The sequence below is a fragment of the Rhipicephalus sanguineus genome, chromosome 9, assembly GCF_013339695.2.
Source record: "Rhipicephalus sanguineus isolate Rsan-2018 chromosome 9, BIME_Rsan_1.4, whole genome shotgun sequence".
NCBI lineage: Eukaryota > Metazoa > Arthropoda > Arachnida > Ixodida > Ixodidae > Rhipicephalus > Rhipicephalus sanguineus.
The window spans coordinates 44,307,094-44,335,029 of NC_051184.2; the positions used below are offsets into that span (position 1 = coordinate 44,307,094).

At 51.3% G+C, this 27,936-nt stretch overlaps 1 protein-coding gene across 2 annotated transcripts in view; it reads right to left on the bottom strand.

Annotated features, from left to right (window-relative positions):
* Nucleotides 1-2,585: 2,585 nt before the first annotated feature.
* The window catches only part of LOC119405075 (uncharacterized), a 220,711-nt gene continuing 195,360 nt past the window's right edge, over nucleotides 2,586-27,936 (bottom strand). For both annotated transcript variants that reach the window (XM_049419199.1, XM_037671848.2), the window contains exon 2: nucleotides 2,586-11,199. In XM_049419199.1, coding sequence (XP_049275156.1) covers nucleotides 6,325-10,758 — 4,434 coding nt within the window. In that variant the 5' untranslated portion in view covers nucleotides 10,759-11,199 and the 3' untranslated portion in view covers nucleotides 2,586-6,324. The remainder of the gene's footprint in view (nucleotides 11,200-27,936) is intronic.

The window sequence follows — 27,936 nt, forward strand, 5'->3', positions numbered from 1 at the left end:
TCTTTTTCATTATTTTCCCGATTCTTTTTTGAACCTCCACACCTAATGCCCAGTCGAGAGGCTTTTCTCCCGCGCCCTGAAATCACCGAAGTATATATTTTACAGTGGAGGGGGCTGAGCCGGGCCGGGCGGGAGCTCTTTTCACGTACAACCTGGCGCAATTTGAAGTGTTTAGTTTTTTTTTTTTTTGCAGTTATCGTTTTCTCTTTCTTTACTTGCGAGGTACCTGTTTCCACATCTGTATCTGCTACTCACTATATTCGCTTTGCATGGGAGCGTCCGACCACCCCTAACTCCCCCCCCCCCCCTACCTAATACTCACTGCACCATTCGCTCCCTCTGAAAAACTAGCTATCGTACTATCGGCAAAGCTTCGGTTCTTTTGTTAAAAGTGCATCGGCAAAGAGAGACGCGAATTGGGTCTGCTCGCAGGTTGCGTGCGTGACGCGGGGTACGGAATTGAAAAGAAGGTAAAGAAATTAGAAAAAAGAAAAAAGAGGCGGTGAACAGGAGACAGTGTAGGTATAGCGTAATGGAGCCGCACCGGCGCGCGCGTGCTGCGTAAATTACACCGACGTTGCTCTTCGGCTTGTCTCTATCAAAAGAGAGGCAGGGAGTATTACTATGGGCGCTTTTCAGTTGCCAAATGAAACGGGGATCTAAAGAATAGAGGAAGAGAGAATAATTTGAGGCGGCGAGTGGTCGAGCAACGAAAAGAGCCCCGGCCATGACGCTCGCGTTACTGGGCTTTTCTTTTATCTTTCATTCATTTTTTTTTGTTTTCTGGTAAAACTCTACATCGCGTTTGTTTTGACTTTACTGTATACATTTTGATTCGTTCAATGCTTTCTTTACGACTTCCTAGGGGACATGGTAGAGAGGCCATTTCAAACTCGAGTGTTAGTGCTAGAACGAACGAAGGCAGTATGGAATGGTGTAGGACAATCTCTGGTCGTATGACTTAACGAGTGATGGCTAAACTCAGGATCGTACTCGAGTATGCGTGTTGTGCTCGACTTCTGACCCAAAGGTCGCGGGTTCGAATCCCGGCCGCGGCGGCCGCATTTCTTTGGAGGCAGAATGCTAGACTCCCGCGTGCTAAGATTTGGGTGCGCGTTAGATAAGCCCAGGCGGTCGAAATTTCTGGAGCCCTCCACTACAGCGTCTCTCGTAATCATGTCGTGGTTTCGTGACATAAAACCCCAACAAATATTAATACCATCAAGTATGCTAACTGCACAGGGTTAGAGTCGAACGAAAGAATGTGCCTCCGCGTCTTCTTTTGTCTACGCATAGCCTTGAGCTGTAAGCATAGTTTTTAAATAAATCTGCTCCTCTATTGTCCAGATTGTCCTGTATTGTATGAGTCCTGCATTGACGTAGTCGAATTACGTTGTTGGGGAGGTAATCACTTTGCCCTTCGCTATCCTTCAAGACACTCAGAGCGCATACGTTGCGGCTTTCTAACGAGACTTGAATCGCATATGCGCCCATGTACCAATTGTCTTCGATCTCTTTCTTATTTTTCGAATGAGTTAATTCTGACGAGCATCTTCTCCGTCTTCGTCACGAGCCCTTGTGACGTTGGTGACAACTCGGAGCATTTTGATTGGTCTATAGAAAAAAAAATGCGGTGCAAGAAGGACACTGCAAACTACACATGACAGGAGAACGTTGTCGGTTTTGTAAAGCGACTCGAATTCCATTGTTCTATTTTCCGAGTAGGTTAAATTCAGACAGGCTCTGTGCTCCGTCTTCGTCACAAGGTCTTATATTATTGAGTGACAACTCCAGGGCAGCTTGAGAGGTCTATAGAAAAGCATAGTATTTCGTTCTTTTTTTCTAGTTTACCGGCTGATATTTCGAGGCTGCAAACGTTTTCTCTTCCAGCACCAGAGACACGGGAGTTAGAGGCATAGAAGTTTCGAAGCCGGCTCGCAGAGTTACCGTGAACAGCGCGAACTGTAGGAATGTTTCAGCTATTGTCATGCAGACGCGCTGGTTGCTGTAGTTCCTGGATTGCGCATGAAAATTTTGAAACGATCATTCCGCCGTTTGCGTGCGCGCGATCTTCGTAGTCGACTCTAAAGAAATTCGTCAGCGTAGTTCCATGGTTCGACTCCCTCCCAAAAACCCACGCGTGTCGTTATATTACCTTTCTTTCGCGATATCATTTTGATTAACATGGCGCACATGCAACGCCCACACAATGGGAAGCGCGCGAGAAGCCCAAGGATAGTTGTGTGTGTGCAATATCTCTCAAACGGTCGCAACACAGCCCTAAAGGCTGGCATTGGAATGATACAGTTTGGGAATAAAAAGATCGGCACTACAGTGCGTCAAGACTACACTCTAAGAAAAGATCGAGTAAAAAGGGCGTCTTTTTGTCCCACAACAATAATCGTCATCTGGCTTGCTTGCGTTTCCTTTCTTGAAAACTCGGCGCTGGCCACTTTCCTGCCACGAATGCTATGTCACGCTGATAGCGCGCATGTCGTTCGTGACCAGAAAGTGCCGGGCGCGCGGCGATAGTGCAAGGAAACGCAAGCAAGCCAGATGACGATTATTGTTGTGGGACAAAAAGACGCCCTTTTTACTCGATCTTTTCTTAGAGTGTAGCTTACGCGAAAAAAATATAGCAACTATACCAGACTGGGAAGGCCTGCGTGTCGTGAACCATTCTTAGTTCGTATAGGCACCGGTAAAAGGCGTACGGAAGCGAATCTATCGGCGAAATACACAACAAAAACAAAGACAAATTCGCTGTAGACTCGGCATTCAGATATAGTTGGGGAGAGGGTGGTGTGCAGAGATGGGATTCGCGTGCGAGAGGGCATACATACGCACAACGCAAGACAGGCAGCGGTAATCCATCATACACAACATGCGAACAAAACAGGTTCAGTCCCGAATCCAGAACACGGCCACATAAGTACGCAAACAATGTCGCCGCCAATCGTCGTGCACGGTCTCAGGGCACCCACCGTCATACACACACATTCTCTATATGCCGGCATGTCGGAGAGTTGTGATTAATGACGGATGTCGACAAGCGCCGGCGATCGGGTTTTTACAGAAATGTCCCGATTGGCGGGATCACATCGACGAATAGGATTTCTGAATTTTTCTTTGACCGACGTTTTTTATTTTCTATCTCTATAGAATTGTGACCTTGAACTAACCGTCTCAACTGGGAAGCATCAGTGACACGTGACCGTGGTGACGTCGCTGTATACGTCACTACAGTGACGTCATGACCGAAGGAAGCTGTCACTGAGCTAAACACTTTCGAAAGGAAAGGCCCATAATCGGTAACGTTTTGACAAACACTATACTCAGTTCAGACTTCTGTTTTTTGTCCTAATCCTGCCGAACGTTTTGAACTGCTAAATCTACACGTACTCTTACGGTGAAATTTACTCTCGGCGGCTTCAAATTTGCAAAGCAAGTTTGTGAGAAAGTTGCAATGTTTCTGAGCTTGATTGAATCTGTACTTCACACGTGCTCTTATTAAAACATTCGACGAGGTTATTTATATAAAGAAAAACTAAAGGGCGTAATGGCCATCAGGTCAGCGGCTTTCACAGTAAGATTAATTTGTCTATTTCTTAAGACGGTTTTAGACTTTAGAACGTTTTCTTATCTCTTGTTCTAGAGATACGTCAATATCTTATCTCTTGCGACCAGTCAGAAAGGGCAGATAGGAGAAATACTCTGTTCGACTAGCTACGATCGCGGCTTCTTCCTTTTTTCAGCACGTCCTCGGAGATGACGTGCTCGCGCTTTCGACGTTATTGCACTTCACACTAGAGCCTTTTATACCACCCATCTCGGAGGCTTTCTTCCTTCTTTCCTCAGCTTACAATAGTCCGACGCGAATACTACCAGATAAACTGCTGCTGCAAGTGCTCGTTTTTTTTTTCTATTTCCAGAATGAGCCGAGTCATAACTGATGACTGCGAGTGTACGAGCGAAGCTTTGCTAGAGGTCGATGCCCTATTGTGTAAAACATTAAAGAAAAATGGCAAAGAAATAGTAAAACGAAGCGACTTTTTAGCGCAAGTCGTAACAACAGCGTGTGTATTCCTTTTTGATTTGTGGCCTGCTCACCGGCGTGTTATCACAATGCGACTATAAAGAACGTTTTGATTCTGGACGCGTCGCCTTCTGAGGCGACACAGGGTACACGGGCATCGATTCGACTCGGGCAGCGCACTCACTCGCACACGTCGACTCATGCAGCGCATTCACTCGCACGTGTCTTCACTCGGCTTTTATATTTTTGCAATACACTCTGGATGACCTTTCACCTTTCAGCGTACGCGAATCCGAGGTTCCAAAAATGCTTGTACCTAGTGACTGTGTGGTGCTATGCGTTAGAGTTAACACAGTCACCTGAATTTTCAAGCAGCCAGTGCGGTGCGCTGGCGATCTGGTAAATTTTGCAGAGCAATGCGTAAGACGATCATTTCTTAACAATAACCTTAGTGAATCTGCTTTTGTTTTTTGTTTTTTCTGTGACCTGCGTTACCAAATTTGAATTGCTGAATTTGTTCCCCTTCACACTTCAAGGTGGTGAAAAAAAATCTCGGTACGATTGCGCCTCGCATCGTAGTGACACATTGGGATTGACACGATACCACCTGTATCGTACCAGTCACAAGACGCGTCAAACTACGAGCCGCTTTTTGGAACCTCGGAGTGGCGCCGCTGATCGATGCATTCCGAAACGGAAGAAAGGCCCGGACCGGGCACTTGCACAACGCAGCGATATACCATCTTTGCGGTCACCCACAAGAACGTAGTACCACAGCATAAGACATGCGAACTTCACTCGACGAGTGATGGAACGGGCAGAGACTGACTGACCTTGTCAATGTCGCCGCAAGCACATCCGACGCACAAGGAGACATTGCGAGGAAGGGTTCAAGGTACGAGGACAAGAACAGAGAACAGAAAAGGAAACTAAAATCAAACGGGTGCGCCGATTAATCCCTGGTCGTCTTTAGGAGTTGACGTACAGGCCGGCCGGCTTTGTCGTCGGAGACGGGGGCCCGCGTTGACAACGTGGCACTGTGGAACGACGGCGCACTCTCGGATGAAGAAAGGCTGGCTGGCAGGCTCTGAGGTGCAGGGGGGCGGCGACCGTCTCTGGTGTTGTTGTACACAAGATGATAACGCTCCGATGCCCGGCCATCATTTCGTCGACGGTCCGTTTTGTACACTCTGGTCGCGAAGACTCACTCGAATGTCGACGAAGAACCAAGGGGCGTCTTCTTTGTAGGAGCGAGACGGCTACGTACGGACACGCGGTGGATCGCACAGACGCACTGCAGTAAGAACGTCCGGGCACCTCCGAAGTGTGAAACACCTTTTCCGGAGGCACACACAAAAACACACACACACACCTCCCGAAGTGGCGGAACTGGCGCAGCGAGTACCGCGGAAGCAGTAGTAGTATAGTTCCGAAAAAAATAATAATAACGGAACACGCAGACACGGGAAGTGTCCCACACTGTTTGCAGCGAAGAAGGAGGTCCGACGCGTCACCGGCCGGACGACCCCGTTGTTGTAGTTTAATCTTGCATCCCTGTCGGCGGGGTGCGGCCGAAGGCGCGAAGGCCAGTCTTCTTCCGTCTTGTAGAGGCTGCGAACTGCTCACCCGCGTAGTGGGGGATGGGGGACGAAAAAGTTCACGTAGAGCGCGCACACACACGGGGAACTGCGACGAAGGCGCTGGCAGCGGTAGTGTGGTGCTGCCGCTGCGGATCACTTGCTTTTGTGGCTGCTGTTGCTGCAGGTGTAGCTGATATGCTGTGCTCGGCCCTCCCAAGCGAGACGTTGGGAGGACCTGAGGTCGGTGCCTGCCAGGCTTGCTGCTGCTTTCCCTTTCTTTGTTTTTCGTTACTTCGTGGAGAGCGACGACGCGAGGCCTTGTCTAGGAGGCGACGGAAATTGCACGTATCTTCAAAGGAGGGAGGGAACTAGCGCGCGAACGGCGCGCTACCGTCGTCGTCTTGCGTCGGGTACACCAATACGTGGCTGCATCTCCGATGTATTTCTTTCGCGGATGCTGCGGGGCAGTCTTCCGGGCGGCGTGTGTCTTGTCTGTCTGTGTCTTTTGTGTTGTGTGTGACTCGTGGACCCGTCGCGAGGCATCGCGTCGAAGAGCTTGTGGCCGACACGCGCGCACCCTCGCCGCGAAGGAGCGACACTGCTGCGATGACGTCTCTTGGGGTGTCCGCGTGCCGTGCTTCCCCTCGTCGTTGCGGGAGGAGGGTTACAAGTCTTCGGGGGCTTGCCTTGCCGCATGGCGGGCCCGGCTCAAGCGGGCGTCAGCGTGAATGCCACGGTCATGGGTTGGGACACCTTCTGGCAGACGGGCAGGTATACGAGCGACGGCACGAACGTGTCGTTCTTGGCGTCCTCCGACTCGGGCTGCGCTATTAGGAACGGTTGCATGATGAAGGTGCCGGCCGAGGGCGGGCTCTGCGGCATGGCGTACGTCATGGGCAGCTGGCCCGCCGTCTTGGTGGGCGTCGGCGTCCTAGTGGGCTTGCCTTCGTCGTCGGTCGTGCTCGCCGCGGCGGGAACCGAGACGTCCGGCTGGCTGCCGACGCTCTTCTCTTCGGCCGCCTCCTCCTGGTGCTGCTTCATGATATGTATCTTGAGGATGTTCCACGCCCTGGTGGCGAAGCCGCAGACGCGACAGCGAAACGGCCGTCCGCTCTTGATCGGCCTCTTGGCGTCGTGCGCCGTGTAGATGTGGTTGAGGCAGAGCTCCCGCGATCGGAACTTTCGGTTGCACTTGCTGCAGCGGTAGCGCTTCAGCTTGGACGGCTGCTGCGAGGCGGGAAGCGCCGCTGAGGACGCTCTGGCGGGATCCGCCGAGGACAGGTCTTGGGGCTGCTCCTGGGCCGTCTTGGGCAGTCGGACCGAGGCGGCGGCACTGGCGAGGCTGGCCGAGGCGAGACCCGCTGCGCGGTGGTTGAGGAGGTGACGCTGCAGCGAGTGGTTGTAACGGTAGGCTCGGTGGCAGATGCGGCATACGAAGCGCTTCTCGCCTTCCAGATTGACTCCCGTGTGCCTCTTTTCGTGCGCGTAGAGGTTGGAAAGCCATCGCGTAGAATAGACGCAGTAGGAGCAGTGGTAAATGCGGGTGCTGCCGCTGCCGCCCAGCGTGGACGCAAGGCCGGGCCGCTTGAAGAGGTGCGCGGCCCTGTCGGCAGGGTGCGGCGGAGCGGCGCCGTTCAGCTTCACCGTGTCTTGGGCCACGGCAGCCAGGGAGTCCGAGGCAGCGGATGCCGGCGAGGAGTTCATCAGGCCCAGCTCCTCGCTCGTGGTGCGGTGGTCTTTGATGAGGTGAATCTGAAGGGCCACCTTGTCCGGGAAGCCCTGTCCGCAAATGATGCACAGCTTCGCTGCGCCCGGAGGAACGCTGTCCATGCGGCTGTATACGTTCTCCTTGAGCATGTCGCTGTGGTCGTTCACCATATGCGTCTTGAGCCACTTGATGCTCTTGAAGCGCCTGTCACACAGCGGGCACACCTCTGTGTAGTGGTTGAAGCTTCGGTTGCCGCCGTCGCTGACTTCGCCAGGCTGGAAGGAGGTTGGCAGCTCCCCCCTGTCCGCACTGCTGCCTCCCGCTGAGCTGTGGTTAGAGTTCTCCTTGGCCGGGTCCTCGATGATGCCGTGCGTGTTCTGCTTGTGAACCTTGAGGAAATACTTGCTGCACAGCTCCTTCTGGCAAATTTCACAGGTGACGCCGCCGATCACGCTGTTGCGGGCCGCCTCTGCAGGGTGTTCGTCTAGGTTTATGCCGTGCATCTTCAACATGTGGGTCTTCATGAAGTACTTGTTGCACAGCTCCTTATTGCAGATGTTGCAGTAGTTGCGCCCCGTCACCGAGCTCCTGGCCTTGTCGGGCGTCGGCACCGATGGCATCGCCATGGACAAGAGCGGCGGTGGCGGCACGGGAACCAACGGCCCAGTGACCTTGCTGGCTGCGTTTTTGGCTTGGCCGGCGTCGTCCTTCTTCGCAGCCGAAGCCACGTCGCAGTCCATGTTGATGCCGTGGATGTTTTGCTTGTGGGTCTTGAGGAAATACTTGCTGCAGAACTCCTTCTGGCATATCTCGCAGAAAGCCTCCGAGTCGAACACGGGCGACGGAAAGGCGACCGCCGAGAACGGCGGCGGCGGAAGGTCTCCGGGGCCCCTTTGCTGCTGCGTCGCGGAGGCGCTCGCGGGCGATGAGGAGCCCGGGGCCAGACTGCTGCCGTCCTCGTTGAGGAGAACGCCGTGTTCGTTCATCATGTGCGCCCGTAGGAAGTACTTGTTGTCGAACTCGGTGCGGCACACGTTGCAGACGACCTTGTTCTCGTTGGCGATCGAGGCCGTCAGGTCACGTATCATGCTCTGCAGCTTCTGCAAGTCCTGGCTCGCCGCGTCCTCCGTATGGCAAGAAGGAGCGCCACCTCCGGAAGCTTCCGGCGGCCTGCCCAACCGCATGGCGTCATCGCGCGGCATGGGACACATAGCCCTGCTCTGGATGTTGCTGCCGCCACTCATGGGCGACGGCGGCTTGGACTCATCGTCCTCCTCCTTCACGTACGGAACATTGTGGGTGTAGAACTTGTGCATCTTCAGCAGGTACTGGCTGGAGAAGGGCCTGTTACAGATCTCGCAGGTCAGGTCCGCTGTCGGCTCGAACTCGCTGGCGAAGGTGGACTTTAAAACTGCGGATTCCGGACTGGTCCCGCCTCCCGCTGTTCTTGAGGGAGTCGTCAAGTTCTCGGGCGTATCTTGAGGAGTCGACATGCTTGCGGCGGCGCCACTGGGCGGTGCCATAGAAACTGCCGGAGGCATCAGGTGATGAGACATGGAGTGCTGATGAAGCGGCGGGCCCAGTGGCGGGTTCCCCTTTGGCGCGTCCGTTGCCGGGATGCCGTGCTTGTTCTGCTTGTGGGTGCGGAGGAAGTATTTGTTGCAGAACTCCTTGCAGCAAATCTCGCAGAATGCCTCCGCGTTGATGACGCCCATCTCTCGAAGCTTCTCCGGCGTGAACACGGTGGTGGAACCGCTCTCGGTGCTTGAAGAAGAGTTCTGGTTGAAGAACGCCGGAAGCGACTTCGGGTCTCCGCCAACGGAGGAACTGACGATAGGCGAGTTGCTGGACGCCGACGTCACCATTGTTCCCGTTGGTGGCGTGAGACTCGGCATGCTGAAGCGACCGTTGACGCCCGGATAGAGGCTCGAGAAGTCCATGCGGAACGGGTCGGAAGGCGGCTGCTGTTGCTGCTGCTGCTCAGGAGGCATCGGGCCACCGTTCTTGTCGTTACCAGGGCCCGCTGTCGCACCCGTCGGGTCGGTGGAAGTCACACCCGTCGGTGACGTACTCGTCTTTCGCTCGGTAATGTTATCAGTGGAACTGCTCTGCTGTGGCTGCTGCTGCTGCTGTTGATGTGGTTGTTGTTGATGAGGTTGTTGTTGCTGCTGCTGCTGAGTAGCCGGGTCCACAATGCCGTGGATTTTCTGCTTGTGCTTCTTCAGGAAATATTTGTTACAAAACTCCTTCTGGCATATCTCGCAGAAAGACTCCATATTGATGATACCTTGGCGGCCGGCCATGCTCGGATCGGACATGGGCCCCTGTAGCATCAATTGCATGGACGGTGTCCCACTCAATCCCGGCGGAAAGAAACCCGGTGCGTACGGGGAGCTGACCAGGGACTCGACCGAGTAGATGCCGTGCTTGTTCGCCTTGTGAGTCTTGAGGAAGTACTTGTTGCAGAATTCTTTGTTGCACAGCTCGCAGAAGGCTTCCGGGTTGAATATGCGCATATTGCCTGAGGGCGCCGAACTCCCGTTCGGAATGGGCGTCGACGCGTTCTGGCCCTGCTGCTGAAGCACGGGAAACAGGAACGGCGCCATTGGGTTCGGGAACATGCCGAGAGGAACAGGCAGGCTGCCAGGCTTGACTTCGTTGCCGCTCTGTGAGATCGGGATGAGGGGCGGCATCGCTGGGAACGGGAACGGGTGATTCTTGGCGAACTCTGCTGTCTCGCTGACCGTCGGCTTCCGGTCCAGGAACGGCGGCGGGTTCTGCATCTCCAGCGAGCTTGTCGAGCCAGAGTTCTTGTCCCCAGCGGCGGCGGCGGCCGCGGCCGCGGCAGCGGCGAACGCTCGGTTGTAGCTCGCCTGCTGCTGGAGTTGCTTCTCGAGGAGCTTCTGCACGTGCTCTTCCTCGATGTGTAGCCGAAGCTGGTCGTCGGTTGCGAAGCCGGCGTTGCAGTGGTGGCAACGCAGCGGTCCCGACGCCGCTTCCGGGGGCTCTCCATTGAAGTCGTCCCTGCGGCGACGCTTGCTAGTCTCGAGGTTGAGGACGCCCGCGTCGACGACCGTGTCATCGCTCCGTGCCGCGGGGCTCGTTGCCGAGGGCGGGACGTCTTCGACACATTCCTCGTCGTCGGTGGGCGTCCCGACTGGGTCCGTTGCCGCGGTGACGGCCAGGTCATCGGGGCCCTCCGGAAGGACCATGGGCGACGTGTGGTAGCGGACGGGGTTGCTTTGCTTGCGCCGCTTCTTGGCGCGCGGCTCGTCGGCCCCTGTTCGGCCCGGGTCTGTCTGGTAGGCGAGCGGGTCCTCGTCGCCGGACCCGCCGGCGACGTCGGCGTGGCAGGGCGCGGCCGGTGGCGACACGTCTCTCGGCGGTGGGGACATTCCCGCCGTCCCGTCGGCCGGGTAGCAGTCAAGGTTCATGGGTTGCAAGGCGCGGCGGCTGCGACTGGCGGGCCTTCGCAGTCCCTTGTCGTCGTTGTTTCGATCTCGGTACGCCTTCTCGCGGTTATGGTGTGCTTGCTTTGCGGACGACACGACCCAGCGACGACCCTCTAGCGGTCGCGTGTCGGTTTGGAGTGCGGCGCGCGCTCTCCGCTCGGATGGCTGTGGCCACTGCGGCGCTGACTACATGGCGGTCACGAGTGGCCTCTGTGGCTCCGGGCGGATCGAGTGCGGCACATCTTGGCTCCCTCCCTGTCTCCCAGTTGACTTGTGTGTGCTCGCGTTGTCGCTCTCTGTGTGTTGTGGTGCGGTTGTAGTTCTTCGTCTTCGTAGTTTTCGTGTAGTTTCCTTAGTGTTTACGGGTGCTGCGAGCCTGGCTTGTTCTTGTGTGTTCTCGCTCCCTCTCCCGTTCTTGCTGGCCTGCGCAGAACAAAAGAAAGAAATGGACACTGTAAGTCATCGGAACATAGTAGACACTGAAGCCACAACAGCACTGCAACTACTATAAAAAGGAACCGAATGAAGCATGACACCAACAGGATGATGTTTAAAAACAGATTTGCAAAAGTTTTTCTTGGAAAACCTAACCGTGTCCGTAATTATTCGTATCAAAGGTGCAAGTACATAGAAATATGGAGCACAGCGATCAAAATGCCATTAGGGCATTAAACTTAAACGCAACGGTGTACACTGTGTAACTTGCGTACAGATGTGTAACACTTAATGTGCGACACGCGTACAGGTGATTCTAATTGCGACCGATCGAACAGGACGCATCACATCAGTAATATGTAAAACACCAGCTGATGGCCTTGAAGGATGTTTATCTTTGAAAACAGAGGCGTTTTTTAGAACAGAAACCAAAGTGCGTAGCTCAAACTGAAGCGGCTTCTGTGCCAATAGGAACGCAAGCCTCTTGGTACCCACCGTCGATACAGAACTCTGCACAACTGTTTGGAACTCACGTTCTCGTTAACAGACTATTTCGTAAAACTTCGAAAAGTATAACGCGAAAAGTCAAGCCAGTTACTTCAAGCTATCTACCCGTCTATTGCGCTTGCGCACAAGTCATGCTACTTAGCCGTTTGTATAACTTACACATTAACGAATTAGTCAGTGACACCATAAATAACGTAGCGGTATCGCGATGGCGCCAATTGTTTCTGTGCACGTATCTCATCGCATGCGTAGAACTGGAAAGTTCGCTACATTAACAAAAAACTGCGCGCTAAGCAGTATACATGGTCGCCGTAGAAAGAGCTCCGCACAGGATACGTCGCGTGAACACGTGACGTGCGATTACCGAAAACCTAAGACTCTTTAGCTTTGGCGATCCGACGAAGAAGCGGAGATGTATAGGCATCGCGGACGAATATAAGCACACGCGACCGTTCGGGCCAATGGCCGCGAGTGCTACTGTCTTTCTGCGGTGACCGTACTGTGGATTTCGCATGTATAGAAAATAAATTTCGCAACATATCGGAAGACAGCGGAATGGGTGACAGAGCAAACGGGGACAGCCGATATTTTGACGCGACAGCGTTAAAGAGCTCGTTTCGCAGAAATTCCGCTGTCGGCGTCGTTGTTTGACCAAAAAATGGAGAAAGCTGCACATGATATAAATAATAAAAATGTTGGGTCCGAGTGAGAATCGAACCCAGGCCGTCTGCGTGGCAAGCAGGTGTTCCACCACACAGCCACGCCTTTTTTTTTTTTGCTTTATTGCCTGTTATTAGACACGTACATCAAACAATAAGGACATGAAACAAAAGACAAAAGTTGTGTCAGTCCTACTGGACAGACACACGTTTAAAATTCCTTGAGCGCTGTCAAGGGTTGTGCCCTCGACAACCACTGCAGGTACAAACTCCTGAGCTTTCTGAAGTTCCACAAACTTAGTCATACACTCACGAAAATACATCCGTGCGGGCCGTGCATCTGGATCGCAATAAAACCCCGCCATACGAGCCCGCCATAAACACTGAAGGCCAATTAGCATAATCAAGTCAAAATGGAGTCCCTCTTCATCATTCCTCTGCTTGGAACTGCACTGAAAGTAACTTTCGTGCTTCACAAACATACGCGTCCTGTATACAGGCGTCACAGTGCGAGATGTAATATCGCAGTAATATTGCGCGGTACAAGCGTACATTGCCATCGGGCGTCAAACCATGTGAATATCATAACGACTTGGTGGTTTAAAGCCAGCCACCCATTACAAAAGGCGCACACAATACTGGGCGTATTCCCTTAAGGCCACGTAATGGGTGCATCGCAACTTCGAAAAAGTTTCTCGCGCATAATGGCTCCTGGTTTAAAGCATGCTACCCGTCGCATAAGGCACGCAGTACGCACTAGGGGCAGGATATCGCTATCGCGTTCAACTCTTAAAGGCGAAGATCAAGCGTTCCCCACTTTTTGTTGGCATGAAGCGGAAGAAATGGACCTAGGCTGGTCGCGTAATGCGTGGGGACAGGCAACTGGTCGTCAGTCGGAGCAAGGAGATGGGCATCTAGGGACGAGGGAAACGCAGCCGTGGGTGGTGGCAGAGAGTTTGATCGATTTATTGAAACAGTTTTATTGTGATTTATTGAAATAACTTTATTGAGAGAGTTAGATGGAGTGGCGAAATTAAGAAGTTAGCAGGGACGAAATGGAATCAGTTCGCACGAGATAGGGCAAATTGGAGATCACTCGGTGAGGCCTTCGTCCTGCAGTGACCGTAAAATGGGCTGACAGTGATGTTACAGAGTGGTCGTTACACCCCCCCCCCCTCAAAGGACGAGGGAAATCTCGAAACATATAAATGATAAAATCTTGATTGTGCGAAAGCTCCGCAATGCGCGAGCGAAAGCAGCACGCGAGAATCGGCTCTACTCGACGTTCATTCGTGCTGAAATGTGCTATACAAACGACCGAGACGCACCGGAGAGGAATTAACGAAGGGGCGCAATGAACCGACAGTTAAGAGCGACAAATAACGATCAACACACTAGAAGATAGAAAAGTAATTGCCGTTCCAGCAGAAAAGACAATGATAGATGAAAACGCTGCTAAAGTTAAAGCCTGAACGAGGTGCTGCGACATCTTCGAATTGAACGTTTTTCTTTCTTTTATTAAGGACTGCGCAGGGATATCCATTGCGCGGACGTGGCGAATGAACAATCTGCGAGTCGGCGCTGTTGTCTCCGTCTTTCTTTCGGTGCCCTTACAAAAATGGGTTTAATCAGTCTATAGGCAGTCTAAACCCATTTTTAGACAGTCCAGAGACTATCTACATACATTTTTGTACGGGTGGTCGCCCGCGTTTCGTGCTGTTTTAATTCGTGCGAACGCCTATATGCACCGAAGAAAGTATCACACATTTAGGAACAGAACTTCAGCGCAAGTGAAGACGGACCACGAAGACTAGAAAGACAAGGACTGGCGCTTCTACATACAGCGCCATATAAGCGCCAGTCCTTGTCTTTCCAATCTTCGTGGTCCATCTTCATTTGCGCTGAAGTTCTGTTCCTATAAATGCTATGTACCAACTAGGCCCAGCAAAAGTTTTACTAAAGCATCACACAGCCTGGCTCGTCACTTTGCCGAATCCATTGATCGGAACGTGTTATAGAACGAGTGTGTGTACGTATAGAACTGCGTTGCTGACCAATCCACAGCGGTTGTGGGCACCGATCATGATGATTATCGGCATCCTCTTCGAAATGGGGCGTTGACCAATAAACGACTATAGCCCGTAGTAGTCACGTAGACTGTTATTTTCATCTTTACGTTTATGTAAGGATAATACGGCGTTGTTTCTTCTTCTGCACTCCAGCATGCCGCGACTGCACGGCTGTGTAAGGCCATGCTCTCTCCTAGTTTCTTTTCTCGAAAGTCTACCTTTAGGCATAACAATTATTGATTCAAAAATACGCATACAAATTTTATTGAGGCGAAAGACATACGGTTGATCTGCCGAAAAATCCTGCGTCCGGCATCGTCGTAAACACGAATTCTATCAAAATTTCCGTGTTATTAAATTCAGATGTAACGATGCCAAATGATTGAGTACAAATTAAACTTATTTCGAAGTGATTTTAAAGTGAATCAACACAGATTAAAGTGAACCAAGAAGGAATCAACTTACATGAAAGTGCACCAAGAGATAAACAAGTAAGCTAATCCCAAATCAAGAATCAGTCAAGTGAGTTAAGTGCTTATAAACGAGTCAATCAAGTGACTTAGCTGGGCATTAAGAGTGAATCAACGTACATTAAAGCAAACAAGTTGAATTAAGAGTAAATGAGGTGACGTAAGGGTTATTCAATGTAAATTAATGTGAGTTAGGACTGATTCAAGTAAGAGTGCTTCGCAGAGCATAGGCTTTCATCTGTGATAATCTCAGTGGTAGCTAGAGACCCGGTGGCCTTTTCTTCCTTCAATTTAGTGTCCGATTAATATGAAGGCCATTGTGTTCACAGCATCACGTTATTTCGAATGTCCTTATTTGTGAACGCTCGCCGTTCTCAACTACGGGAAGCATTTTACTATAGGAAGTAAAATGCTTCCCGAGAAGGTTCGCCCTCCGGTATGTGCTGCACTATACTCGGAACTATACTGTGGCAGTACAAAGAGGAGTCTCTGAAACCACAGACCCTCATCAAAGGAAACGCCACATGGGTAGTTGCCTCTTCCGTCGAGCGGTGGCGCTGCAGCCTTGTAAGAACAATGGAAAGCTGAACACGTACGCGATAGAAATAAGTAAGAGACGGTTAGAGTATTGGTGGCAGAAAAGTAGAGATAAAGTACAAAAATAAATAATTGGGGGAAAAAAAGGTCATTCTCCCTTAAGAGGCAGAGAGATGGACCGTGAATTTATATTTTTTGGTATAATAACACAGATTTAATCAATGTAGATAAGGCATTAGGACAACATGAAACAAGGAAGTTTTTTTTTTTTTTTTCTCCTTCGAGCCTGGTGGCAGACATGTCACCGCCCCGTTATAAAGGGGACGCTCATAGCATCCATCCATCCATCGTCATATATTGCAATTAGGGGCACAATTTCCATTCTCTTATTGATAGCTTGCACGTGACGTCATGGACGCAAGTTCTTAACGTACTGGTACTCCAACATGGCGGCTTTGATGACGTCATGGCGGCGTAATCAACGTGCTGCTAACCTGATTCAGTACGACAATGACGTGGCCGGAACATTACTGGCCTCTGTACATGAATAAGAGGCTGCATGTACTGATGACATTAACGTGGCATCAAGAACATCGCGTGCCATCAGGTTGGTACTCCAGTATGACAGTTTCAGTGACGTCGATGCAAGAAAACTGTGTAATGTATGTACGCAGAGGTCATGAACAAATATATTTTGTTTTACCAGTACACCAATGACGTTCATTATAATATGTATAATGGCATTAGTCTGCAGGTTATCTATGAGTACTCTATAGATTTGACCAAAACGCTTGTATACACACTTCTTATTGAATTAATAACATGATTTGTACACGCCTCCCCCCGCCCCCGATAGATGTGCAGGGAAATCAATGAAAAGAACTTTCGTATTGAATGGCGTGCTGTTTTGTACGGCTTTGGCGTCACACAACACGCTTTGCAGTACTTCGTTGGATCCTGCGTTCAACCTTTCGATCAAACAATCAACCACGCCCGTACTCATGGCGCCCCAAAGCAGTTTATATCGTCATGTTGAGTGATCAGTGCACATTAAAGGATTATCAGTGCATTTGGTAACAAAGTGGACAATAACTAAGTGCGATCATTTGGACATTGATTAGCGTGGATTTCAAATAATAGGGAAATCTCGTGCACCACGTGACTGTCCCCCGAATAGGGGTGTTGTTTTCGACTTACTATGCGCTTGCCTCGCGCGCAGCACAAGGAGGCATGGAATCGCGGCGTTCGATGTCAGTGGCTCTCGCGTCGCATCACGATGGCCTCTAGGTGACGACGCTGCTGGACGGTGGAAACTCGCGACACGACGTGGACTCGTTCAATGACAACACCCGATGACAACGACGACGACGACAAGCAACAACAACAACAACCGTGCACTCCGAGCACTTCGCTAACACAAGCAGATGGACCGACCAAATCGAAAGGTCGCAACACTGGCACGAGCGTCACAGGCCTCGCTTCGGCGACACCGTCGGAACACATCTTGTCTCACACGGTGTGCCGGTACGCCGGGGCGATGGTTATCCGTTCCGAGGGTGGAGCTCTCTTTTCAGAATATCCCGTTGTGGTGTAGTGACGTCCGACTCAATATGGTGGCGTGTCCGAGGTAGCACAGTTCTTCGTCACCATCAGCAGACGCAGAACCAAGTGCCGAGCGCGCGCAAAGGCGAAAAAAAAAAAAAAACGAGGCAGTAGCACACGCGTGTCAGACGGCACGCACACACATACACATCCACACACGCGGCGCCGCAACACGGTGTTGGTGGGCGCCTCGCCACACTCTCAGCAGCGGCAGCAGCCGTATCGCGTTGCTTGACACGCCGCTCTCGCAGCGGCAGCGCTCGTGAAAGCGGGGCTGCCGATCTGTCCCCTTTCGCGCGGCGCGTCGCTTTTCCAGATGGGGGTGGAGTCTAGCGCTACACGGGCGGAGGATGCACGACCGAGGAGGTGGAGCGGCGGCTGGAATGGCTGGCTGCCGTTGTCGGGAAAAAAAAAAAAGAAAACTGAGAGGAAGGCCACGCGCACGGCGAGCGCGAGCAAAGCGAGTAAGCTAGCGGCAGCAGCGAGGCTAGACACAGACGCGTGCGCGCACCGTCGCCTCTACGTCGAGAGACTCTCTCCGTTCACTTCCTCCTCCTCTTCTTTTTTTCTTCCTGTCGCGGATGTCGGAAGATGCGGAGCGTCGAGCACCTCCACGTGGTAAGGCAGCCGGGGATGCGCCTTACGTTCACAGCTACATCACACTCCGTCCCATCAAACACAAGTCTTCGCACAGCACTCAGGTGCAGTGTAGTCCCATCAACACGCACACATCGGCACGAGTCCGTCCACGCAAAGTAGGTCCCAAGCGAGGCAGTCAGGTCGAGTGTCGGTGACGATCGAAGTGGTGCTGCTTTGCCGGTGTCTCGCGCCACTCAAAACACCGCTGACTTGGACGAACGCGAGCACTCCGTCAATGAAGGAGGTACCACGCGCGGACGGCTTCGATGTCGAAGCTCGCCGCAAGCGGCGAGAAACGAAAGAGGGTTACGACGAGTACGGCCGCTGCCGCCGCTAGCAGCCAGCGCGAGCGAGTGAACGTGCCCCCGTCGAAGCGAGCGAGCACGCGACATCGGTAATGGCACCCCTCCTCCCCTCTCTCTTTTCTCTTTCCCGCCCTCCTCTCTTCTTTACGTAGTGAGCCGCACGTAACCGGCGGCTCTTCTTTCCACGTACAACCTCCTCGCCCAACGCGTCGTCCTTCTCTCCCTCACTGCCGTTCTGTTTATTTCCCTTTTATATACACTGTTCTTTCCTCCTCGCCTATTTCGCCGTGCTCCTGTGTCTGTTTCTCCCTCGCCTCATTGGAGATTCCCTTCTCTATACGGCCTCTGTTTTTACGAATCGGCATTTTGAAGAGAGCAGAAAAAAATAACAATAATAAGCGACGTGATGTGTGTGTGCGGGGCAAGGATATGGGAGGGGGGGAGGTCTTTGACGAGCGATGCGGCGCGCGCTGGTGCGTACATACTGCCGAATATGGAGAGAGTGAGAAGAGGGAGAAAGAAAGGGGCTGTGAAGGAGGAGGGAAAGCGGAAGCCAACAAAACGTACATGTAATATAGCGCCAGAAAAAACATAAAACGCGCCCGTCCGTGGTCTGCTGGGAGAACCGACGAACGAATAAATCAGAGGGCGAACTGAACGTATGACTGGATGTGGAGGGGGAAGGCAGCGCAGTTTGCTGGACGTTGGACGGCGTGCTTGTGTATGTGTGTTTTTGTTTTGCTTGGTCATTGGGTGATGTTTATTTCTTTCTTACGCCGGGACCCTCTGGCGCGTTGTTGTGTACTTTTTTTTTCCAAACCATTCCGAACCTTTAACCAACAGTTTTGTCTTTTCATGGCCCGCTTATGCCGAATCACGTCTTCTCTCTTTTCCTCTGTCCTCCTCTCCAGCCTCAAGTCCACCACCCCTCCGTTCTTATGTATACACAAATTTTCCCCCTTTGGCATATTGCGCGCGTTCCTTTTATATGTTTACCGGACTGTATAGGCTCCCAGCTTGTTCCTTCACCGCTTTCATAGGACCGCGGATGTACGGTACGTTTGTGCCAAACAAGAGTCTTCGTAAGCCTTTCTCCCCAACTGCTGCCTCACCTCCTCCATTCATTCCTCCTTTCACGCTGGAAGGAATAAAGAAGTGCGATTTTTTCCTGAACTTAGAGGCGATAGCGACGAGAAGGCGGATATTTATATTACCGGGAAAAGGAAAAAAAATAAAGCCCCGCTCCACCCACGCGTGCACGGTATATGCCCGCGATCGCGTGCGAAAACTTCGCGGTATACGCGTGCGCCTGCAAAAACAAACGCGATTCTAACGTAAACATAAGCAACGAGCTTTGATGGGAGCATTATTCCTGTTTCGGAGATATCAACCGAAGGATCTCCGGGATAAATCTTCAACGGGGTTCGTTGTTGTTTACGAGATCCGCCCACACATACGTACTTCTCAGTGAATAAAGTTCTCGAGAAGAAAAAAAATGTGTGGGGGAGTATAGCGCGGGAAACATAATTAATGCGACTTAGGTGGAGAAGTTTTCAAAGTAACCGGGTAGGAAGATCTGTGAAGCCAGGTTTACTGGGACAGTGATTCAGCGCTCGGCATAGTAACGTTACGATGATGCCAGAATCGTTTGGACCACTATAATGTAAACCTATACTAAAGTAAACGTACGCTTAAAGTGAACAGTATTCGTACACTGTTACGTAAGGTATTCGGTTTTCAGGGAGTCTGTCATTACAGGAGCAAACTTGTGACCTTTTTTAGCACAGTGAGATTCCTTTAGCTACGGCCCACCTACAGCAGCGTGAGCTAAACTTCACCGCTCGCAGGTTCGCGAAACGTAAACGATACCAGCACCCTAAGACGACTAGTACACTTCAGACAGGAAACGAACTCGCGACCTTCCTGATCAAGGGCTAGGTTTCAGCCCCCTTCAGGTGCGCATCCACTCGATATTACGTCCCAAGAAAGAAAATGAAGTAATGTGTTGTTTTGTGCGAGTTCCATTAATTAATAGTAGTTAAGGTGTGATTAAATATTTCATTATTCTGCAGTCAGTTATGTTCCATTTTTACGGAAAAAGGACTGAGATCCGCAATTCGTTTTTGGTTGTATTCTTTTCTAGCAAAGAAAAAAAAATTTTTTGACGTTATTGGTCCTGGAACGCGGCACGTCGAACGACCCGGCGAACATCGCGCCGCGTCTTCACCGGAGTGATCGGCTACAGTCGTAGACAGCACGTTGAGGCTCACCCAATACACATTGATTACGAAGGTTCAATTAATCATATGTGAAATTAATCTTGCTCTTTCTTGGCGACTAGTCCAAAGAACTGGCAAGAACAACTGCGTCCAAATATGTGAACATTGCGCCTCAAGGGCCAGTTAGGCCACTAGTTAGGCCAGTTAGGTTGCGCCAGTTAGGTCAACATCGCCGCTAGAGGGTTCGCGAAATAAACGGCAAGCGATTAAAGTTCCGCTTTAAGATGACCATATCGTATGCCTTTCAGTGAGGGGTCACGATGGATTCCAGTTCCGCATCAAGACGACTAGTACAGCTCTCAGTGGACTTCGCCACGGTCAGCGTAGTTCACTCGCGAGGCCGGCTCTGTGCAACGACGCTAGCGAAACCGTCAAGAGGTTCAGCTCAAACGCCCCAGGGCCAGGCAGACGAAGCCACCCCCAGCCTCCCTAACAAACGAGCCGGCCACAGCCAAGACAAGCCGGAGAGTGGCACGCTGGATTTTTTTGTTGTTCCTTCCCCCCCCCTCCCACCCCCCCCCCTCCCTTGCCTTGTTTCGTATAGCCTCAAGTTTCCGGCGGGCCAGAAGGAAGACTGTATACCGCTCGCTTCTCATGGCGTGCCCGTCAAACCAACAGTAATCCATATATCATACGTGCCGCTCTGCAGGACGGGCAGCGCTCCCATAGCCGCCGCCTTTGTTTTCACAGAGCCTCCAAAACAGATGCAGCGGAACGACGGGGAAGTGGACGAGAGGGGGTGAATGGAAAGACGGTCATAAATGCAGGAAGGAAAGAAAGGGCAAGGAAAGAAGAAAAAAAAAAGCATTTAAAGAAATGGCAACCGAAGCATAAGGAAGCCGAGACCACATAGAAGAACCAATTGTACTTAACATATGAATTAGGCTTTTAAGGCGAAAGCCTTAGATGCCTCATGAAACGCGAAAGTTGACCGTCGGCGTCCCGCGTCGGCGGCGTCGTCACGAGTGATGCGAAAAATCATTATCATGTGTGATGACATCGTCATATTTCATCACCATGACGTCACAGATCACCGAAACTTGTGACGTCATCATGACGTCACATAACGTGACGTCGCGTGATTACGTCATCACATGACATCGTCGCATGGTCAAAGGAGCGCCGATCATGGAGGAAGTGCAAAACCAGGTGAGGTGCAGTAAGCTTCCAATGTCTCCGATCTTGGAGGCAGCACAAAACCACGTTAGGTGCAGAAAACTTTCGGAGGGGGGGCAAAGGAGGATCAGTACATCGACTGAGAAGGAGAATAAGATGGATTTCGCCTTCGAATCGCCTTAGCGGAATGCATAAGGGACCCTGTGAGTTTCAAGGTTACAACACAGTTGTGCTTAGAGTAAGGCACTCAGATATACTTCACTGCAAGTGCTTAATTTCTGCGGTGTCTTGCGATGACCACGTGACGACGTCATGTAATGACGTCATCATGTGAGGTCACAAGTACTGGCAACCTGCGACGTCGTGATGATGTCACAGGGGGACATCATCACGTGATTATTTGTTGCATCCTTCGTGTTTTGCGTTAACGGTCACATTTCGCGTTTGATGAGACAACTAGGGATTTCGCCTTAATAAATAGCCCATGGTAGTGCCAAGAAAGTAGCCTCTAGAAGGGAGGTTGCGTTAGGTAATGAAAGAAGAGCAAGAGCCGGGTGAAAGAGGCCTGGTCTTTCTGCGTCCCACGCCCAAAGCAAGCCCCTTGATGTTCAGCGTTGGAAGTACAAGAAGGGTTCGGCAGAGGGCAAGGGTAGAGAAGTTAGTCGAACAAGACGGTAGCATTATGCGACCGAGTTAAGCGGCAGCTAAGGATAGACCGTATATATACAGGCGTTAAGCTAACGCTCAGGGGACGGCCAGGGATACTGCCCGTACGTAGCCGGCATTTAGCGCAGCTTAGCCGAGGCTAATCCAAGGGGCGGTCGTCTTAACTTCGCCGCCTGCTCTGAGGGCTTCCTTGTCTTCGGGCCCAATGAGGCACTGGGCAAAGGCCGTATAGTAAAATGAGATGTCACACCGGGCTGATGCCTCTGAAAAACATCTTTATGCTGCGCACATTGCCTGCGTAAAGAAGACTGCGAGGACGACGACAGCGTAATTTTTCCTGGCGTCGTAAAGAAGGGGCGAAGTGGGGCAGGTCAGTTTACTTATTTGGCCGCGGCTGCGCTGGTGGCGACACGCTGCGGCGGTCTGCCGAACTACAATGCCGCCGTCGCAGGATAACGCTCTAAGTTGGTTGTACGTTCCCCTTAAAGCTTTTCTTTTTATTGGCGTCACGCGCGTGTGAACTGATGTTACGTTACTCCCGACCTATCGTAAAGAGACTACATCGCAAACTATTTTCTTCTTTTTTTCCTTATTCATGGAAAGTGAGGAGGCTTATGCTCCGTCCCGCTCTGTCACAAGGCATCCAAACTCAAGTTAGCATGAGTAAACAAAAAATAACAAGTATAACCACCCAAGAGCAAACGGAAAGCCCAGGTACAGAATTCACAATGCTTTGCTTTCGGAAGTATTGCTTGTCGAAAAAAAAAAATATAGAAAAACTTGACCTGAAGAGAGAGACACAATTGAAAGGAAACCGACAAAACAGACGCCGAACTGTCTTCATTCGATGAAACCCTAATAATTATTTCTGGGGTTTTACGTGACAAAACCACGACATGATTATGATGAGGCATGTCGTAGTGGAAGGCTCCGGAAATGTCGACAATCTGGTGTTGTTTAACGTGAACTGACATCGCTCATCGACCCGCCACGGTTGTCTGTGGTTATGGCGCTAGACTGCTGACCGCGCAGGTCGCGGGATCGAGTCCCGGCAACGGCGGCCGCATTTTTTAATGGCGGCGAAAATGGTCTAGGCCCGTGTTACTTAGATTTAGATGCACGTTAAAGAACCCCAGGTGGTCAAAATTTCCGGAGCCTTCCACTACGGCGTCTCTCATAATTATATCGTGGTTTTGGGACGTTAAACCCCAACAATTATATATGACATCGCACAGTACACGGGCCTCTAGGATTTCGCATCTATGCATATGCGACCACCGTGGTCGGGATCGAACCCGCGACTTTCGGGTCAGCGGCTGAGCACGGTAACCACTATACCACCGCGGCGGACTACGATGAATCCCTGCCTAGAAGTTCAATTGTATATCGTTGTGCGCTATTTAAGCTGTCCAGCCGCCTTAAATACTTAGTGCATGCGTGCTGACTGGCTAGCGTTTCCTTTTACGAACGACTATTCCGTTAAAAGACTGGGCGTGCAAACACAGGCACAGCACAAACGCCGGTGCTGTCTCGCCTTCTATCGACTATTCTATCGTAGGAGCCTTTTTCTGAACAGGACTGTAGATTCCATGTATGAGACAAAGGGGTGGAAAAGGGCCCGGAACGGAGAGGCGAAAGGAATTTCAAACATCACTCCCCCCCCCCCTCCAAATCTTTTCTCCGGCATATTTTCACTCGCCGACTTGCACCCGCCAGAAAACCGCCGTCCATCGCATACGCGACTTCACACAAACTTCATTCCGGCTTCCTTTCTCTATAGCGTTTCACCCGTCGACTGAGCGGCCGGTCTGTGTGTGTGTTAGTGCGTGATGTATGCAAACGCGGCGCGGTCGTCTGGCGTTTACACAGACGGCCGAAATGCCTGCGTGTGTGCGTCTGTACGCGCGTGCTTGTGCGCGTGCGCCGTGTGTTCGAAGCCGGCGGCAGACGGACTCGTACCGAAAAAGCAAAAAATAAAATGCGGCACTGAGAAGGGAACCGCCGGTCGGCAAAGCGTCTGTTTAAAATCCGGTTTGAGGGCAAGAGGGGCTGCATAGAAGTGGTGTGGCACTGGGATGAGTTTGGAGGGATAGAGGGGGGGGGGGGGGGGGGGGGGGGGGGGGTCCGAGTGAAACAAAAGCCTCGTATTCTTTGCAGTCCCTCAAAGCATCCCCCTTACTGCCGCCACCCCCCTCCCTGTCTTTGCGTTCTTTCCTCCATAAAGAACTCTGAAAATGGTGAGGCGAAGGATGAGGTGGAGGAGAGGCTGAGGAGAGAGGAATGCGAAGGAAACGTTAAGGCGGTGAGATATGAAAATAGAAGAAAGGGACTTTCGTTCGCGGAGGGCATCGCGGATTGAGCCCAGCGCGTTATGGCTGCGAAGATGGCACGCGGCGGCCTGTTCAAAGGTGGCGACTGCCGAAGGGGCCCCCGAATGGCGTTCCAATCAAACTGAGGAATTGCTGTTGTTGTCTTGCGCGCGGTAATTTGGCAGTTCTTCTTTAACGACGCCGCGTCATTCGCGCGATGGCGAGACGAGATGCTGCTGCGGAAAATCGGAGTGTCGGAGCATGCTTTTGTATAGCACTGATAAGTCTATGCAGTCTATTTAACGTCAGTCCATAAGTGATGAATGTATAGTTTTTGCGGAAGAGCACTGGCGAGTCTATGTAGTATACGTAGTGATGAGTGTGTAGTCTTTGTGGAAGAGCAGTGTTGGGTCTATATAGCATGTGTAGTGACGTGTCTCCATAGTGATGACGTATAGTCTTTGCGGAATAGAACGTTCAAGGTCGGCACGAATGTTGAAACGGTGTAAGTTATCGATCACGGAAATATGAAGTCTCTCACTCAAACAGCCGCGCAACACAGATTCACTTTGTGAAAAACGCGTCTGCAGTCAATGGCGCCGGCAGTTGTCATAAGGCGTCAAGCGAACGTGACGCTGGTGCTAGATACGCAGCGCTCGTAATTAAGAAATTGCCTGGTGATAAGTTCATCTGCAACGTAATGCATTCGCGAACTTCGACTTGACATTAAACATCGTGTCTGTGTAGATGTTTGGGTGAGGAGGAAGTGGGGGGGGGGGGGGTCTAAGAGAGGTGTTCGTCGGAGCTTGCTTCACCGCATTACGACTCTTTGTGGGGCGAAGCCCACCTTCGTGATTCCGTAATTGTTTTCTGCACATGCGCGATGTGAAATGATATTCTGTGTATCTATACGATCTCATCCGATATGGTACGTTATGATATCATAACCTGTTTATATGTGCGTGGGAATAATGAACGACCATGACGATTAAAAGGTTTGATTTTTGGTTTCGAGCTAGGGCCATCGTGACTGCGACGCATATTATCAGTCGGCAGTGCCGTTTACCCTACTGTTGGCAAAGTGGTATCGACTTTCTCAGGTCGTTCATATACAACACAAAATTAGTATCCCAATCAGTTTGTTGTGGTAACAATAGATACTGCATATCGAGTAAAATCAAACAATTAAACTCGTTCATTCGGCGGAACCATATACGCACTACCTTGGTCACTGATATTTCCAGTGCAACCACCTTCCTTAGACTGCTTTGCAGCAGCGTTCGCACCACCTCTTTTACAACATACTCTAATGCCAACGCGCTTACTGCGGGAAAACAATTTCGTACCACGAACTAAAATCATCATCTTGCGCCATAACTCGGACTCCTATGGCGAAAACGTTAAGTGCGTCTTCGGACGCTGCCCTTGGAAAACCCGGCATGCGGTGCAAAAGCTAACGTGACCTTAATAAAAATCACATAAAAATCGGAATCGACCACAGGTATTCTGTGTGGCAATTAAGTATTCTACCACATAGCCACGCCAGTGCTCCAAACCACATTGAAAAGAGACCCAATCAGTCATCATGTTGGGGCAAGGAGTTACGTTAACTGATGCATATTTGCGTGACAGAAGCGTCGAATCGTACGTGGCTTCACACCACGCGAATTGCGTAACGAGTGGACGGCTGAGTGAAAGCTGCCAACCTTATTGCGAAGGGCCGAGCTATAACTCATCGTTATCATCATCCGCCATAGCAACAACAAAGACGCTGGCCTTGAAAACGTGGCGTTCGGTACAAAAATCACGTGACCTTTCAAGCTCCCATTATGCTGCTGCTGATGATGATAATAACAATAAAAACTGACATGGACCCTTTTGCACTCGCCTGAGACAACTCGAAGGCGAAAGTTTGAAATTCCTTTCGCCTCTTCGTTCCGGGCCCTTATCTATCCCTTCGCCTCGTATTTGAAATCTAGGCCCGTATTCAGAAAAAGGCTCCTACCACAGAATAGTAAGTCTTTCGTATAGTCGCTCAGCAAGGGACGATGTCTTGCGGCGAATTCGTCGTGCGAAGTCACGTTAGATGACGTAATGATGACGTCACAGCGATGTCATGATGGCGCCGCAAACTTTGACGATCTGTGACTTCATAATGGCGTCACGTGGGTCATCACGTGATGGTGATTTTTTGCCTCACACGTGTTGACGCCGCCGCTGCGGGACGCCGCCGACGCCGACGGTCAATTTTCGCGTTTTATGAGGCATCTAAGGCTTTCGCCTCAGTAATGGACTTCGCCTTGAAAGGCGCAAGGGGAGAAATTCGGCCTTGTTGGTAAGACATTAGGAAAAATTTTTCAGCGCAAAATAACACAGGGACGAGAAGAGAGGACACAACACGTGTTGTGTCCTCTCTTCTCGTCCCTGTGTTATTTTGCGCTGAAAAATTTTTCGCCTTGAAGTCGTCTTGGGCGAATGCATAAAGGACCCCGCGAGGTTTCTTTGTGTTTTTGTTTTGTCGTGACGCGAGAACAAAGAGAACTAGCTTCCTCAAACGGCAATTTCGTGTTCGTTTTCGTATATCATCTTGTACAATACGGAATCGCAAGGTGCGCTGCTGGGACGGTCCGCTTGTTCCGCGTCTCTTCTTCGCCGAGCGTGCGTGCGTGCGGCAGGTAGGCAGTCTGGCTCACACGGCGGGGGCACGGGCGCGCTTGTAAATACAGATGGATCGACAGGCAGGCAGACAAGGTGGAACATAACAAACCTGTAGGGATCGGGTCCCGTGGCCGACACCGGCAACCGAAGGAGGAGGAAGAAGAGGCCGAGGAGGAGAGTAAAGATGGGTGCGACGAACGCGCGAGAGAGAGTGACAGAGTTCGTGTTTTGAGTGCGGGGCGCGCAGACGGCGCCTCAACTGCGACGGCGCAGAGGTTATTGAGATTGAGAAAGATGCCGAGTTTGGAATGATAATTGCGACGCCACGTTGAACCGAAGAGAAAGAGAAAGAAGATGATGACGACGCGAATGAGAATAAAAACGAGAGAGAAGAAGCGGGCATCGCCAGAAGCGAAGAAGAAGATACTGCTGCCGGTCGTTGGGAATCGCGTGGACTGTCTGGTCCCCCGTTCTTCTCTGGTTGAGGTCGATGTAAACGTCTACGACGGAAACTTTGGGCCCGCGAGGCGAATGCGAAGAGGAGGAAGAATTGGGCGAGGAGGTGACGAAAGGAAAACTGAGAACAACGAGAGGGGAAGGAAACGACGGGCCCCGAAATTTGAGTCGTTTATGGGGGTTACACGCGGATCTAAGGCTCACGAGGATGGCTTGATGAAGGCTAGTTGGCACTGCATCATGAAAGGTTACAGCGCACATAGACGGGGACGAAGGAAGAACACAGAAGACGTAGCGCTGAACTACAACTGATGCATTTCAGGATCTAAGGCATTTCGCACATCTGTCCCTGGTATTGAAGGAGTTAGAAAAACGCGTGCAGAAATGATATCTGGTGAAGTTTTAAAAGTAATAATAAATAACACGGCGTTATGTATGAGATACATGAGCAAG